Source organism: Lathyrus oleraceus, chromosome 2, assembly GCF_024323335.1.
Source record: "Lathyrus oleraceus cultivar Zhongwan6 chromosome 2, CAAS_Psat_ZW6_1.0, whole genome shotgun sequence".
NCBI classification, from domain to species: domain Eukaryota; kingdom Viridiplantae; phylum Streptophyta; class Magnoliopsida; order Fabales; family Fabaceae; genus Lathyrus; species Lathyrus oleraceus.
This window is the reverse complement of record NC_066580.1, coordinates 325,751,668-325,768,921: the sequence shown is the minus strand read 5'-3', so window position 1 is coordinate 325,768,921 and position 17,254 is coordinate 325,751,668. Positions and strand designations below refer to the sequence as shown.

General features: G+C 31.8%; 1 protein-coding gene, 1 long non-coding RNA gene and 1 pseudogene across 2 annotated transcripts; 1 reads left to right on the top strand and 2 right to left on the bottom strand.

The window, feature by feature from the left end:
* Positions 1-2,454: 2,454 nt before the first annotated feature.
* LOC127123067 (ATP-dependent 6-phosphofructokinase 2-like) lies at positions 2,455-3,279 on the top strand (annotated as a pseudogene).
* Positions 3,280-3,691: 412 nt separating this feature from the next.
* LOC127123066 (formate dehydrogenase, chloroplastic/mitochondrial-like) lies at positions 3,692-4,474 on the bottom strand. The gene has a single exon (XM_051053326.1). The coding sequence runs from the start codon at positions 4,472-4,474 to the stop codon at positions 3,692-3,694; it is 783 nt and encodes a 260-aa protein (XP_050909283.1).
* A 2,657-nt stretch (positions 4,475-7,131) lies between these two features.
* LOC127119342 (uncharacterized) lies at positions 7,132-8,647 on the bottom strand. Its single transcript, XR_007802760.1, has 2 exons — positions 8,223-8,647; positions 7,132-7,543 (listed from the first exon to the last, which is right to left on the bottom strand). It is a non-coding gene; the product is annotated as an uncharacterized LOC127119342 (long non-coding RNA).
* Between the last annotated feature and the right edge of the window lie 8,607 nt (positions 8,648-17,254).

Sequence of the window (17,254 nt, the reverse complement as noted above, 5' to 3'; positions counted from 1 at the left end):
GCTAAAAATTTCAAAAATAAAAAACAACTTTAATAAAAATTAAAAATAAAATTTTCAACATAAAATTCCAAAAATAAAAAAGAAAAGAAAACATATTACACAAACCAGATCAATTATGTGACTTGCTAATATTTATACACTTGAGTGGGATTTTATGTTCTTTTTCAAACACAAACAACAATATTATCCATCTCAATTCACGAAAAATACTATGTAAACATATCACTGAAAGATATATGTCGATACTCCGGACATTCAACATTCGAAATTGAAGTAAATCAATACAAACATGAACCACATATCACATAAACAAAGACACTAATTCAACCAAAAAAACATGAAAAGATAAATTCAACAACCAGAATAAAGTATATGGCACTAAAATTAGTCTTCCACTTCAATCTTGCAATCCAAATGTATGTTGAGTCATTGTCACCTCAGTATTGCCTTCATCATTAGTGTTGATATCTTCCTCATCTTAAAAACACAATAAATCATACTTAGGTGCAGATGCAACAAAACAATGACATGAGTATATCATAAACATGAACAAATAAAAATAAATAAAATACAAAGTAGTATTACCATTCATATTTTCCGAAAATCCATGCAACCAGCTTCGAGTACAAATCAACATTTGGATGTGTTCAGGAAGAGTAGAACTTCTGTATTTCGTAAGAACACGTCCACCGATACTGAAAGAAGACTCAGATGCTACAGCCGTAAGAACACAATCTCTGAACTTAAGCATCCTTCCACCAGATCCTTTAATATGCTTGACACTCTCTCTAATTTTATAGAGGGCTTCACTAGCAACTTTTAAACCCTCTTGGACAATTAAGTTGAGTACATGGGCCGAACATCGGATATGAAAAAAATTCACCATCACACATCAAATTGCCTTGCACTCGAAGATGAGTTTTCAAGTGGTCTTGCATGTTATCATTGGCAGATGCGTTATCCAGCGTAATAGTAAATATTTTCTTATCAATTCCCCATTGCTTTAAGCAATCAAATAAAGTAGCTTCCAGTGCAATACCCGTGTGGGGGGCTTCATTCGAAGAAAGTTAAGAAGACAACTAACTAACTTCCAATTTTCATCAACAAAATGAGCAGTCAAACAGATATAACCCTCACTAGTAGATGCTGTCCAAACATCCGATGTTAGACAAATTTTATTTGGAATCCTACCCATGATTTCCTTAAGCTTGATCCTTTCTTTATCATATATTTTTTCAATATATGACACCATGGTATTCCTAGAGGCCATTTCAACACATGGATTCAAATATTTCACCCAAACTCGAATTTTTTCATACTCGACAAAGCTAAAAGGAAGATCATGTGCAATAATGGCTTCTCCAAGTAATTCACGATGTGTGTTTTGGTTGATTGGGGTTAGGCTTGACGATTCCTCTAGACTAAGAAGGCTCAACTGGAAACTTTTACAAATAAAAACATGACGACTTAGATGTGAAGTTCCATAACTTTGACCAGACTTAGGGTTTTTTCCAATGGCAAAATCAGTACTACAAAAATTGCATGCAGCTCTTTCAACTCCATCTTTTCCTTTGCCGATTTTAGTGAAAATAATCCAAAGTGTTGACAATATTTCCTTATGAGTTTCATCTTGACCTTGTGCATACTCACTCGTATCCATTGACTCCATACTATAACAAAAAGAATGTGTGTTATCATAACACTGTTATGTCATGGTTATATATTAAGAGTCACATTCCAAAAACTAAAAAAAATATATAAACATAGAGTTAAAATATATTGCAATGAATTTTAATATCATTCTATTTACTTGTATACTCCATTTGGTAACTAGTAGAAAGATAAAATGATGAAATCTGAAACAGCGATAGACACTTATTATACCTCATCATATCCAGTCTCTGTTTAATTAACTGCTTTCGAAACCTCAAATAAAACAGCAATATTGCTGCAGCAGTTTGATATGCTTTTGTGAGCTGGGAACTGAAAAACAGAAAAGCAGGACTAACCTCTATATTAAGGAATATCTTTTTGCTGAGCAAACTCTCAATGGCCTGGAACACAACATAAGCTCATAAGTACATGAGAGTTCCATATAATATTCAGTGCAAATTTAATTACATGTATAGATTTTCATTTCATAACAGAAGAGGCACGCAACAAGTATTACATACAACAAAAATAAAATAAATTAACATTTGATTTAAAGATAATAATTAATGATTGGTGTTGAGAGTGCTGACCAGGATAAGTTGTGCTCAAAACATATAAATGACAAGATATTTTTAGAATGCAGATTCTTCAACTACAACACATGGACCAGTCTTACCAAGTAGCTAACTGAATATATCAGGTTAGTTACTTAGTTTCTTTCCGAAGTTTTGTTTGAATTTTAAATAGACAAAAATGTGAATGAAATAAATGTTTTACTGATAATGCGCTTGTGCACATCAACATGTGTACATTATAGGTGGAGATGGGACTATGCGAGGGGCTGTAAAGATATTCAATGAAATACGACAACGCATACTAAATATTGCAGTTGTTGGGATTCCTAAAACAGTGGATAACGACATAGGAATAATCGACAGATCTTTTGGATTTCAAACATCAGTTGAAATGGCTCAATAAGCAATCAGTGCAGCTCACGTGGAGCCCGAGAGCGCAGTTAACGGTATAGGCCTTGTGAAGTTGATGGGTCGAAGCACAGGTCACATTGCTCTTCATGCAACACTCAGCAGCCGCGACGTTGATTGCTGCCTAATCCCGGAGTTAGATTTTTACTTAGAAGGAAAAGGAGGGCTCTTTGAGTTTCTCGATCAACGACTTAAGGAAAACGGACATGTTGTGCTTGTAGTTGCGGAGGGTGATGGCCAGGATATAATACCTAGAACTGATTCGCAGAAGGAAAAGCGAGATGAATCTGGCAATTTAGTTTTCTTAGATGTTGGTGTGTGGTTAAAGTCAGAGCTGAAAAAGTGGTGGGATAGGGAGCATCCTGGTGAGCTATTTACAGTGAAGTATATAGATCCTACCTATATGATTCGTGCGGTTCATGTAAATGCTACTGATAATCTGTACTGTACACTATTGGCACATTCTGCAATTCATGGTGTTATGGATGGATATACTGGATTTGTTGCTGGTCCTATTAATGGAAACTATGCATACATTCCACTGGAAGATGTAACATGTGCTAATAACCCAGTGAATACAAAAGATCATAATTGGTCTTGGGTGAGATCTGTCACCAATTAGCCTGATTTTCTAAAGAGCTAGACATTTTGCAACACAAACTTTGAAGGGAGATCAGATTTATAGGTGATTTTCATGTGATGATCTCAACAAGTAAGAGATGGATGTGCATAATAATAAATGATCAATTATAATGTTGTGCATACATTTGACACAGGACTATGAGAACATCCTTCTCCCGACAGATGAGCAGTGGTCGTTTCTCCTTCGGTTTCCTATAGGATGTTTTGGTATCTGTCTCGGCCTAAGCAGTCAAGCGGTTTTATGGCATAATCTGGCAACAAGTCCTGCCACAAGGTTTCTTCATATTACACCAAATATCAGTTTTCTAATATGGTTATTAGCCTTAGCAGTGTTGATAGTTGTTTCCATCACCTACATTCTGAAATGCATATTCTACTTTCATAGCACCTTATTTTCTACTTGAACTCAAAATCTATGGCCAGTGGCTTTTTGGAGGCAAAAGGCGTCTATCTAAGGTTGCAAATCCCTCTAACCATCTCTCTGTATCTGGTAACTTTGTTGGAGCAATTACATCGCACTTTGGAAGCATTGTATTGAGGTCCTCTTCAAACTTAGCTCCAATTTCTTTCTCCAATTCAGGCTCCATCTTAAGTCTATCATGATATAAAAGGTTACAGTTAAAAGGTTTCAGCCTTTGGAGTAAAAGCTTCCTGATTCGTCCAGCACCCACCGTTCCTATCGTCTTTCCTTCAAGATCATAGGCTCTATGTGCAATGCCAGCAACATCCCATTCTCCTGTAATAGACTGATGGTAACCAGGCACAAAATTCCTCACCAGAATGAGAATTCTCATGAGCTCATCCTCAGCAACAGATACTGTGTTGCTTCCTGTGACCTCTGCGACGGTTAAACTAGCAGCAGCCGCAGCATTGAGATCAATGTGATCAGAACCAATTCCGGCAGTCAAAAATAGCTCTAAATTCTTAGCTTTCTTAATTCTTTCAGCAGTAACATAGGCAGGGTGAAATGGTGTAGATATCAGAACATGAAGATCAGGAATGGTAGTTTGTGTTTTAAATTTTGTTAAAAATGCTCTACTCAAATCAAACAATTTCATATTCATCAAACTGGTCCAATTACTAGGCACTACGCCATTGATATGATTACCCTCTAATCTGATATCAACTAAAGAACTTAAATTTGCAACAGAATGACTCAAAGTACCACTAAGATTAAAACACGGCAAATTAATCATCGAAACTTTACCATCAGAATTGCATTTTAATCAAATTTATATCATGTATAAAGTTGTTGAGGCATTTCCACAAACAGCTTGTGAGTGTACATATTAAGCAGTATTGTAAACATGTTGATTCAAATGAGATAAAAAATAAAATTTGATATTAAGAAAACTAGAGATTAAAGAGAAATGGAGATAGAAGAGTACCTTTATTTCTGGGATAGAGAAAAGTCGACGGCGGTGTAATTGGTTGACGGTGGCGGAAGCTTTGCACAGAACATGAATGGAGTGATAAACTCAACGTCCAAATTTTGGGAATAAAATAAGGCCCCTCAATGGGGCCTAAAAAAATGTATTATATAAAGGGCCTAAAATTTTAGGGCCTAAAATAAATCTCAATGATAAGGGGCTTAATATATTAGGGCTTTAATAGGGCTTAATAATTGGGGCTTTTAAATATAGGGCTTATTTGACAACTCTAGTCCAACATAAGCATACATCATTCATAACAAACATATATGTTGCAACTGATCTATTTTCCCTAACAAAATATTTTGGTTAATCCTCAGCAGGTAAACCTACGAAAGTTTGTCTTCCAGTCCATATCCTCAATAAACAAATCCCTAATAATACACTTACCTTTAGGGGTGTGCATGGATCATAAACCAAACCAAATTGAACCATATATATGGTTCGGTTTGGTTCTTAAAACTATTTTCATAAAATCAATTTATTTTTTCAAAATCGGTTTATAAGTGGATCGGTTCGGTTTTAAACCGGTTTTCAAAACAAAAATAGTTTTAAAAAAAAACAGTTTTAAATCAATTTCTTTAAAACCAATTTCTTTAAAACCAATTTTTTATTTTCTTAAAAAAATCAATTTCAAAACCAATTTTATAAAAAAAATAGTTTTTAAAACTATATTTTTAAAAAATCAATTTTATATCAAAAATAATTTTATTTTATTTTAACTAACTTTTTTATTTTCACTAGTTATAAAACTATTTTATGTAAAAAAAATATTTATTTTAAAAAATTACTTTAAATTTGACTTTTATAATCACCACAAATAATATCTCGATTAAAAACAATCCTAAAGTATGATGTGTTACATAAAAACGGTCATAAAATAAAATAATTATGAACCATATCTATAAATCATAATTGTTCATAAAATAAATAATTCATCAAAAAAATAGTTCAAACTTCTAAAATCTCTCATAATTGTTCATAAACAAATTTTATGAGGTTTTAAAATATTTTTTCTTTTAAAATTTAAAAAACATAAAAAACAAATTTTTTTTAAAAAAAAATAACAAATATTCAGAAAAAAGAAAAAAAATATATAATTTTTTTTTGAAAATAATAAAATATATTCTGAAAATAAAAAAAAATTAAAAAAATCGATTTTTTTTAAAAAAACAGATTTTTTACCGGAAAAAAATACAAAATATTTTTGATAAAAAAATAATAATTTTATTTAAAAAAAATATCAAATATAATTTTTTCAAAAAAATCCAAATATAATATTTTTTGTGAAAAGAAAAAAAAATCTGACTTTTATTTTTAAAATAATTTTTTATAAAATTTAAAAAATTTTAAAATATAAAATTGATTTATAATGTGATAAAACATGAAAACATACAAATATAAAAATTTATGGCATAGTAAAATTTGATTATCCAATAACAAAACCAAATTTTTATAATGGGTAACGGTTTATATTAGGATAACAAAATGGATACCCAAATTTTTATTTTAGCATTTGGTTTGGTTTTTTTAAAGTGGATATTTTTTTATACTTGGTTATGGATAACCGGTTTTTTTGCACACCCCTACTTACCTTCCTAACATTGCACTCACTCCATTCTCAACGGACAAATTTTTGGATATTCTTGTATTTAATCCTCTTCTACTTTGAATGCCTGAAAAGTTGTCGTCATTCATACATTCAAGTCTAAGATGATTAAATATAAGCAACTGTCATACCCCAAAATTTTCCCTACCTTTTTTCCATTTTTATCTGGCTCATGATACTCACTTCATTTGCATATTCGTAATCATTTAGGGCATTTATTTACAATTGCATTTTTAAATAAACATCATCGAATCAAGGGTTTTGCTATTTATGATACAAAGATGTGGATCTCTATGTTATGTCTTGACCAGGGCACTACAACTAGTGGTTGATCTTTTTCTTGGATTCTAATATGGGTCTATGACATTCTTGGATCATTATGGACTATATTGGATTTTGAGGGTTAATAAGTGATTATCTTGGGCTTTGATTTTGTTTTATTCATGGCATAGTACTTCATTCAAGTGATCAAGGTTCAAATTCAAGATTCATTCAAGTTTATATTCAAGGCAAATTCAAATATTCAGAATTGGAATTTGGAGGGAAGTCGTATTTTCTTGAAGCACAAGTTACACAACTCAATTCAAAAGGCAATTTTTCATTACCAAAAACATCCATTAATTTACAAAAGAATCCAAGTCAAATTCCATACAAAAATTACATCTTTTACCTAGAGTTGACTTTTGGTCAACTGTTGACTTTTTGGTCAAACGTTGCAACCTATCACAATAAGCATGAGCACAATGCAACCTATCCAATATGATCAATTGAAAATCCAAGGATGATCTAAGCATTGTACCACAAATTCATTAACTGACAGAAACTCAAAACAATAGAAATTCAATAGTAAGCATCCATAACAACCCATAGCAAGTTCAAGACATTTCCATTAACACCTAACCATTTACAATCCAATTCACACCAAATATACCATCCAATATACCATGGCCTACCTATACACATTCATGCAATATTGTCTACTAATTCACAAGAAGTGCAAGTTAACATATATCTCAATCCAACATGTTCAATACAATACCTAATTTCCCATGGCACTCAATTCAAAACATAGCCTACACAATTTCAACACAACAATTCATTCACATAACTCCAATTCCAATCCATATGAACTAATGACATAGCTACTCAACAGTATGCAATAAAATCCCATAAAGCCATACCAGTTCAAGCACTGCACAACCATCATAGAAATTCTTTCACATAATCTGAAATCCATTTAATTAACAATCTCATTTCATTAATAAAAAAAATAGCAGCTCAACTCATAACTTCAAAACTAACTTTCACAATACATTATCATAGCATCCATTTCCTAATTCAAATTGTCAAATTTAATCAAAAATAATTTCTAACTACACAAATTCACTAACTTTTTCCTCTAACAGTCATGAACATAGCAACTAATATTTCCTAACAGTTTCTAACTTCACTTAACACTTCATGACTCTAAACTAACTTCAAGTTCAAGCTTCTAACTAACTTTAACAGAACTAACATAACTTAATAGTGTTAAAAATCTAACAAACTTTCCTCTTGAATTAACTAACTGTTAATTGTGCCCTAACATTTTTAATAATCAATGCTTAACCCACCCGAAACTATTAGGATAATCATCTATATAATCATTAATCATTATGCAGAAAGGGGTCATGAATCACATTCTTTAAAATCACACTCTTCAATCTCCTTTAGAAATTCTGAAATTCACTATTCAAATGCTCTCTCTCTCTACAATTTAGTTCAAAAATTCATCGTCCTTTATTCTCTCACGCGCATTCAACAATAACAATACAAAATAATCATAATTTTCATCCTACAGACTAAGCACAAGGAGAAGAAGAAGAAGCATCGCTGAAAGAAAAGGCTAAGGAATTTGAAGCATACCTCTGATTTTCTGTATTCATTATTGTCTTCAAGCTCCAACAAATTCCAAGGAAAATTGCAGCATTGCAAGTAGGTCTCCATCTTCTCTTTTTGCTTCAAAACACTGACCGCAATGTAGCACTGAGAGGGACGAACCAAACCCCTAAGGTTTGAGTTTGATTTAGACCTATACATCTATTTAATTTCGAAATTTCTTTTTAGGGTTCTTAGATATTTTGTTTGGATTCAAAAAATCTGATGGAGTTTAGGAGGAACTAAGGCTGTAAACAGAAAGAGGGTGTTAAGAGGAATAGTTTGGTGGTGGTTTGAGGCCTGTTTGAGAGGCTTCGCCGCCTCATGCTCAACGCCTTTGTCGGCTACACTCCCTCAGGGACATTGTACCCCCAATTCATTTTCCTTTATTTTCCTTTGTTTTTTCTTCGGTTATTTCTTTTACCATATATTTTTATTACACAATTTTTTTATATACACATATTAGTTTTTTTTTGTTTTTTTATCACTTTCAGAATAATACAAGCATGTTAGATCTTAATTAGGTTAATAAGGATTTGATGTAGAGATTCTCTTTAATTTTCAAATTAAGATTTTTTAGAAGATTGGGGTTTATACTTATAAATCCTAATTATTGAGCAAATAAATCCATGTGCTTATCAGGTCTTTAGCATGATCGTAGTTGATCAAGCTCATCCTTGATCAATTAATTACACTTGCCTTTAGACCTTGTCTTAGACTTCCTGAATAACTTGATTGCTTCCCTTATCCAATCAAGTGATCATAACTCTCTTGATCACTTAACGAGGTTAGACCTTTGTGCCTGCATTGCACTGGATCTCAAGTCAACTCAAGCTTCATCTACAAGACTCTGAAGACTCTGGATATCAAGACTTTGATCACTATTGAGCTTCATCATTCAAGCATCAACAAAAAGACTCTTCTATTCCTTCAGACACTTGTTAATTATGATGTGAATTGTGCGCCATGAGCCTTAGGAAATGGAGAAGAATGAGAGACATTATTCTAACCCTTGTTATGAGTACCTTTGTGTACGGGACGTAGGCCCCAATTATTCAAAGTATTCGCCTTCATTCATAGACTTTAGTGCAATTCAAATCAAATATCTTTCATGTTGTTTTCCCCACAGGCAACACTTCAACAATCAACATCAACAATAATGTTCTATTTGGACCAAACACATCACTTTTTAACACATATACACTCTTGAGGTTAATCACCTTCTCTTGGTTAAAATACCTCCATTTGGGTTAATCCATTTTTATGGTTAAAATACTCATCTGTGAACCAAACACCTTTCTTTGGGTTAATCACCACTTCTTGGTGAACAAACCCTTTCTGTATTGGTTAATCATCGTCTATCGGTTAAAATACCATATTCTCATTCATGGGTTAATCACCATTTCTTAGTTAACATACCCTTTCTGCAATGGTTAATCATCGTCTATCGGTTAAAATACCACATTCTCATTCATGGGTTAATCACCACTTCTTGGTTAACATACCTTTTTTGCATTAGTTAATCACCGTCTATCGGTTAAAATAGCACATTGTAATTCATGGGTTAATCACCACTTCTTGGTTAGCAAACCCTTTCGGCATTGGTTAATCACCGTTTCTTGGCTAAAATACCACATTCTCATTCATGGGTTAATCACAACTTATTGGTTAACATACCTTTTTTGCATTAGTTAATCATCGTTTATCGGTTAAAATACCATATTCTCATTTATGGGTTAATTATCACTTCTTGGTTAACATATCCTTTATGCATTGGTTAATCACCGTCTATCGGTTAAAATACCACATTCTCACTCATGGCTTAATCACCACTTCTTGGTTAACATACCCTTTCTGCATTGGTTAATCACTATCTATCGGTTAAAATACCATATTCTCTTTCATGGGTTAATCACCACTTCTTGGTTAACATACTCTTTCTGCATTGGTTAATCATTGTTTATCGGTTAAAATACCACATTCTCATTCATGAGTTAATCACCACTTATTGGTTAACATACCCCTTATGCATTGACTAATCACCATTTATTGGTTAAACTCCACACTCTTTGATTCAGACACACCACTCTATAGATTCCAATAACACAATCTTGGTCCAAACCATACTTTCAAACAACAATTTCCTCATTTCACCACTCCTTTTTGTAATTCAAGCAATTCTCTCTTTTTTAACTCATATCAATCAACTCTTTTTTTACTTTTATCACACAAACCTTTTTTCAAAATAATTTTCTTTCTTTTCATAAAAGAACTGTTATAATTTGTTCCTTACCAGTCAGACTAAAATCTTAAAGCATTCGAACAAGGATCAAAATCAGCTAACATCTACACACTTCTAGGACACAATTATAATTATTCCCTAAAATCAACCAACACATCCACATTTTCTACCATGAACTACGGAGCTCTGATTTTTCATTGCACTATGGGAATACGTAGGCACGAGGGTTTGAATCCTTGGTGAGCACACTAATTAATAAACTTGTTTTTCCCCTTTTAGCATTCGCAAGTAACCTTTAGATATAACACATATTCGTGCAAAGAACAATCAAAATGGTTACCTTTGAGTACAACGGATGTGAGACGCGTTAATACCTTTCCCTTGCATAATCAAGTTTCTTACCATGTTTCTCTTCCCCTTGGGTTTTATCGATATCTCCCCTTTCCTTTAGAATAAATAAAGTTCGGTGGCGACTCTATTGTATCTTCGAGCGTGCGACGAGCTCAGCTATTTTCCGCGGCGCGACAACAGGTACGTTTCTGAAACATTATATGAGTTGATATATATGTTGTTTTTCTTCTTATTAATTAAAATTTTATGTTTTATGTTGTTTAAGGGTTTTTGTTGATGAATGTTGTTGTTAATGTTTGTTTAAAAGACAGGTTTATTATATATTATGTAGTTTGAGTGTTTTTCCAATCCCTTATCGAATATATAACTTTTCAGATTGCATTAAAAAATTATAATATGATAGATAAAATTATATTTAAAAACAAGTACACGTTCAATTCTAGACAAGAATTCTTCAATTCGTTATCCGTATTTTATTCTTTAACAATTAGAACTTTATTTAATGCTTGTAGTTCTTCAACCGCTCATTTCTCCACCTCTAATTTTGTCTATAAAGTAAATAATATTTTACAAAATGAACTAGAGATGAAGGACAGGGAAGTTGAAGAACTAGGAGCATTAAACAAAGTTCTAATCATTAAAGAATAAAATACGGATAAGGATTTGAAGAACTCTTGTCTAACATTGAACGTGAACTTCTTCTTCTAATGTAACTTAATTTGTCATATTATAATATTCTATATCAGATTGAAAGATTATGTGTTTAGTGAGTATTTCTGAAATAAATATTTCACATAATTTATAATAAACTATGTATATATCACAACAGTTGTTTATATCAACTATTGTTAAATGTTATGCGTTAAGAATATCACAACAGTTATTTAAAGTAACCGTTGTGATAGATAGCGTGTTACATAGCTTATAATTATGCACGCACGGCCGTGGTGGAAAGCATCATACATACAATCACCTCCTATTTCACAAAGGTTATGATATCCATTTTTCAAACGTTGTAAAATGACTTTTCTGTAATAGTGTATAAGCAATTTTTTATTGTTTCAATGGGGAGTGTTATACACACATTGCGTTCCGTAAGAAATGACCAATATATGTAGCTATGTTCAATCCTTTCGGAATGATCATTGCACTTGTCACGGGGGTAATATTTTTGGGAGACAATCTTTATCTTGAAAGGTAAATAAGTATATGTAATTAAACAACAACAAATATGTGAAAAATAATTCAAACAATCTAATACTTCTAGACTAGTCTTTCTATTTAAAAATTGGTTTTACTTATTGTTGAAGCATGATTGGAGCTGCTATAATAGCCATTGGATTTTATACTATCATGTGGGCACAAGCTCAAGAGGAACACAAAACAAGCCAGATAATATTTTCACATCTTCTTTAGCCCCTCTTTTGTCAACCAAAAGCATGAGTCTTTAGGAGACTTTCCTTTTGTAAGGTGGTAAGAAGGAAATACATAACATTGACAAAGGCATGCTCACTTTAGAATCCAAAAGCCAAGTCATCAAATTAGTCTCTTGATCCATTAAGTAAGGAGGTGTTATTAACAGAAAATTGTGAAAACTATATTATGCCCCCTCTTAAATTCTTCCTTTTTCTTGTAGATCTTATGCAATAGTTACTTTTTCTATTCCTTTAATCATGTTTATTTTATCATAAGTGTAACTTGATATAGTTTCATTAAATAAAATTGTAGAAGATCCTTTCATTGATATTAAAGTAATCTTTTTAATTGAAATTAATCACAAACTCTTATATTGGTCTCTTTTTTTTAATTTAATTATGTTACAAGTTTTGTCTCAATATTGATGCGAAATGTAGAAAAACCGTCACAATTTTGGGATGGAACTTAAGAATTTTGTTGTCATATTGGGATTAAATGAAATATTTGTATTTAAATAAATATTTACATTTTGTTCTTGTTTCTGCCCTGAACAAATGAAAAACATTAAAATGCTATCTCCAAAAATTTGCCACTGATTAATTGTGATGGACTTATTTTGCTGTGAATTATGTTGCATATTTTAATTGGGACATAAATTAAAAAAGAAAAGACGAGTTTGTTGTCATTTAAAAACTAGTAAAGGTAATGTGGATAATTTTATAATGAGGAATTTTTTTTTTAATGAGAATTGTATTTAACATATATTTTTCACTTTAGGAACTCCTCAACAAAATAGGGTAATGGAGAGAAAAAATAGACCCCTATCAGAGCTAGCAAGGACGTTGTTCAATGAGACTAACATTTCTATCATTTGCGCTGATACAATGAACATTATTTGCAATATAATGAATCGTGTTTTGATAAGACCAATTCTAAAGATGACGCCCTATGAAATATATAAAGGAACAAAGGTGAATATTTCTCACTTACATGTCTTTGGATGTAAATGTGTTGTTCTTAACAACGAAAAGGATAATCGTGAAAATTTTGACACAAAAGCTAATGAAGACTTTTAGAGGTTTTAATAAAAGAACTTTGACAATAGAAGAATAAGTTTATGTAACTTTTGAAGACTCTAACCCCTTGTTTGTAGAAGTAGAAATTGTTGATTGTTCAGGAATCTTAGAGAAAATATCTCTAGAAGATAAAGATAAAAATAAAGATCAAGATCAAGTGGTAGATCAAAGTTAAACTGAAGATATTCTAACAGAAAAAGAAAATATAAATCATCAAAATCTTCCCAAAGAATTGAGGACCACTAAAGACCATCAGATTTAGAATGTCATTGGAGATATTTTTAAGGGGGTCATAACTCGATACTTCCTTAGCAAGGTATGTGATCAAATGGAATTTGTTTTCCAAATTCATTCAAAGGAAGCTGATGAGGCTCTCATCGACAAACATTGGTCTCTTTATATGTAAAGGAGTTAAATAAGTTTGAAAGAAACAACATTTGGTAATTTATTCTCAAATCTTTCGTTAATCAAATGATTGAAATTCGTTGGGTCTTTTACAACAAGACTAATGAGGATGGAAATGTTTTAAGAAATAAAGCGAGACTTATTGAGAGAGTATACAATCAATAAACATAAACTTTGATGAAATGTATGATGTTGTAGCTCGATTAGAAGCCATAAGGATGCTTCTAGCTTTCTCAAGCATCATGGATTTTAAACTCTTCCAAATAGAGGTAAAAAGTTGTGTTCTTAAACTGTTACATCCAAGAGGAAGTGTTTGTTGATCAACCTTCTAAATTTGTGACCTCTTCTTTTCCTAATCTTAGAGCTTGGTATGAGAATTTAAGCAAATTTCTATTTGAAAATAATTTTCAAATAGGACGAGTTGACAAAACTCTTTTTGTCAAAAAACCCGGAGCATGACATCTTATTTGTTCAGATTTATGTTTATGACATCATATTTTGTGCTACTAATGAATCCTTGTGTAAGGAATTTTCTAAGATGATGCAAAATGAATTCGATACGTTAATGATGGGGAGGCTCTGATATTTTTAGGCCTTAAAATTCATTTATCTAAGGAAGGCACATTCATCATCAAGCAAAGTACTACAAATAACTATGCAAGAGATTCAACATGGAAAAAATAAAATTTATTTCCATTCTAATGAGTACTTCATGTAGCTTGGACAAAGATGAAAGAAAAAAATCAAGTCAAAGAAATTATATATCAAGGTATGACCAACTCTCTCCTTTATCTCACTGCATCTCCTTCTGATATCATATTTGATTTATGTCTTTGTGCCCATTTTCAAGCAAACCCCAAAGAATCACATCTTGTTGAGGTAAAACACAATATGAGATATCTCACTAGCACACCACTAGTAGGTTTATGGTACACCAAAGTGACATATTGTGCCACAATTGGGTACTCTGGCAGTTATTTTGCTAGGTGCAAATTGGATCGTAAAAGTGATAGTGATACATGTCACTTACTTAGTAACTCACTTGTCTCCTAACATATAAAGAAAAACGCAATTGTAATTTTATCCACAACTGAGGCAAACTACATTGTTGCGGGTAGCTTTTGTATGCAAATTATTTGGATGAAACATCAACTAAGTGATTACAAAGTTGATCTCAGAGTTATCCCGATAAAATGCAATTACATTAGGGACATAAACCTCATGAAAAAATCCATCGTTTCATTATCGCAATAAACACATTGATGTTAGGAACCATTTCATTAGAGAACATGTCGAAAAAGGGGATTGTGTAGTTGAGCATGTGTATTCATTTAATCAACTGGCCACACTTTTACTAAACCTCTTCCTAAGGATAATTTATTTTTCATAAAAAAACTAAATTAGGAATATTCAATTAATCATACATGGATTAAATCTTCTAGATGCCTCTTCTAATTCTTTTTCTTCCCTTTTTATATGTGTTCTTACATGATCTATGTGCTTGCTTTGTGTTATTTTCTTCCTTTTTAATTATACCAAAGTGGGAGAAGTATACTCTCATGAGAGTAGGGTATACTCTCTATATTTATAAGGGGGAGTGTAACCATTCCAATATTTTACCTCTGCTAGTCTATTTGTCCACCTCCTTGAGTTATGCATTGTCATCATCAAAAAGGGGGACAATGTGAAACTATATACTTACAGGTACACTAATTCGCAAATGATCTTGGTGATTTTGATGATAACAACACCTAATTTAAAGTGGCATTTAGTGAATTACCTGAGGATCTCTGATCAAGAAACATCTAATGATGGTGTATATATAAGATGCTATATGAATGCTCATCAGTTATAAGAAGAAAGTTGCAGATGAAATGTTGAATCAATGATGAATCAAGCAAAGAATCTAGAAGCTTCAAGGTTGTAACACAGAGGAAGTGCGAAAGCTTGATTAGTCTTGTGTATGAGTAATTAGTGTATTGTAAAATTATAAGAGTAACCAAGGTTGTTAGACTCGCGAGTCTACTCAGACTCGGAAATGGTTTGTAGACTCGACTCACAGACTCGAACAAGTCTATGGAAAATTAAAAATGACTTTCAAAAACATATAAGTGACATATATGTGACATACACATATATTTATAAACCTTTTAATTCCTCATATATGACACAGATATATATAATGTAACACCAATTAACATCAAAATTTAAATTTCATACTCCATAACAAAGTTCTTAACAAAAAACTCGATAATAAAACCAACTAAATAGGAAAGTATATAGTTAAATAATTAAAGCACTATCCACTATTAATTGGAAACTACATAAAGCAAAAAAAAAACATAATATATATATATATATATATATATATATATATATATATATATATATATATATATATATATATATATATATATATATATATATATATATTTTAATGGCTTCAAATATCCAAAGCTCCGGTGAAATCACCACCACCAATATCATCACCATCATCTTCATTGATATCTTGACTATCATCATCAAACTCTGCTCGAGGCAAAACACCTTTTTCATAATTAACCAAAGTTGGATTTCTTGAAGTTCCACTTTCACCTAACTAAAAATTGGCCCTACTACAACTTTTCACAATATTAGTAACAGCAACATTAGCTTCCACAACATTGTTAACACTAACATCATCTTGCTCAACATTAAATTTAGTTTTCACATTTTTTTCATTAGGATCTTCAGTTATCCATTAGTCATCTAAATGAATATATTCAAATGAAAGAACGATACATTTTTATTTTCCTTTTCTACTTTTCAAATTCAAATTGTACATGACATAAACCAAGTTATTACTCCTTATTTGATGAAACCCACTTCTTCTCTTTGTATGAACCTACAAAGTAAATAATAATTCAAATCAATATTTCTAAACAAATAAAAACCAAGTCTATAAACAAACAAATAATATTTCAATATTGTTTTAAAGGAACTTCAATTCTGTTCAAAACTAGAGGAGCTGCATGTTAAGCTTAGAACACGAATTGCAAACCACTTTAATCAGTGGAGTCATATCTCCATAAAAATCCCATCATTCAACAGGTAACATATCCTTCCTAGAGTTATTTACAGCTTCACAACTAGACATGCTTCTTGCATAATAAAAGCCAGTCATTTGTTTAAGAATTTTGTTACATTCAACAACATCATTTACCATCTTATTCAAACAACCGAACATCAAATTTCTAACTTCATAATTGAACAACCAGTTTTATTTCACTCCTTTTTATAATCCTTGTTCCGTTTGGGAACTAGAAATAGATGCAGTTAAAAAAAATCATGATCTTGAACGGTGGCTCGTATCTCTATAATGCTGGTGTGGGGTGACCTACATGGTTAGCACTCCAACGCCTAAGTCAGTTCAAGATTCAAGATGAATATAGTGAAAAGTTAAGATCAAATATTCTACCTTGCTCTTAGCGTGGGAACTGGTTTTTTACCTTGGTCTAAGTATAGTGGATTTAAGATGGACTAGGCCTTGG

What these genes read in the sequence shown, in the direction of transcription:
- LOC127123066 (XM_051053326.1), bottom strand. Translation starts at nt 4,474, where the DNA reads ATGATTAATTTGCCGTGTTTTAATCTTAGTGGTACTTTGAGTCATTCT.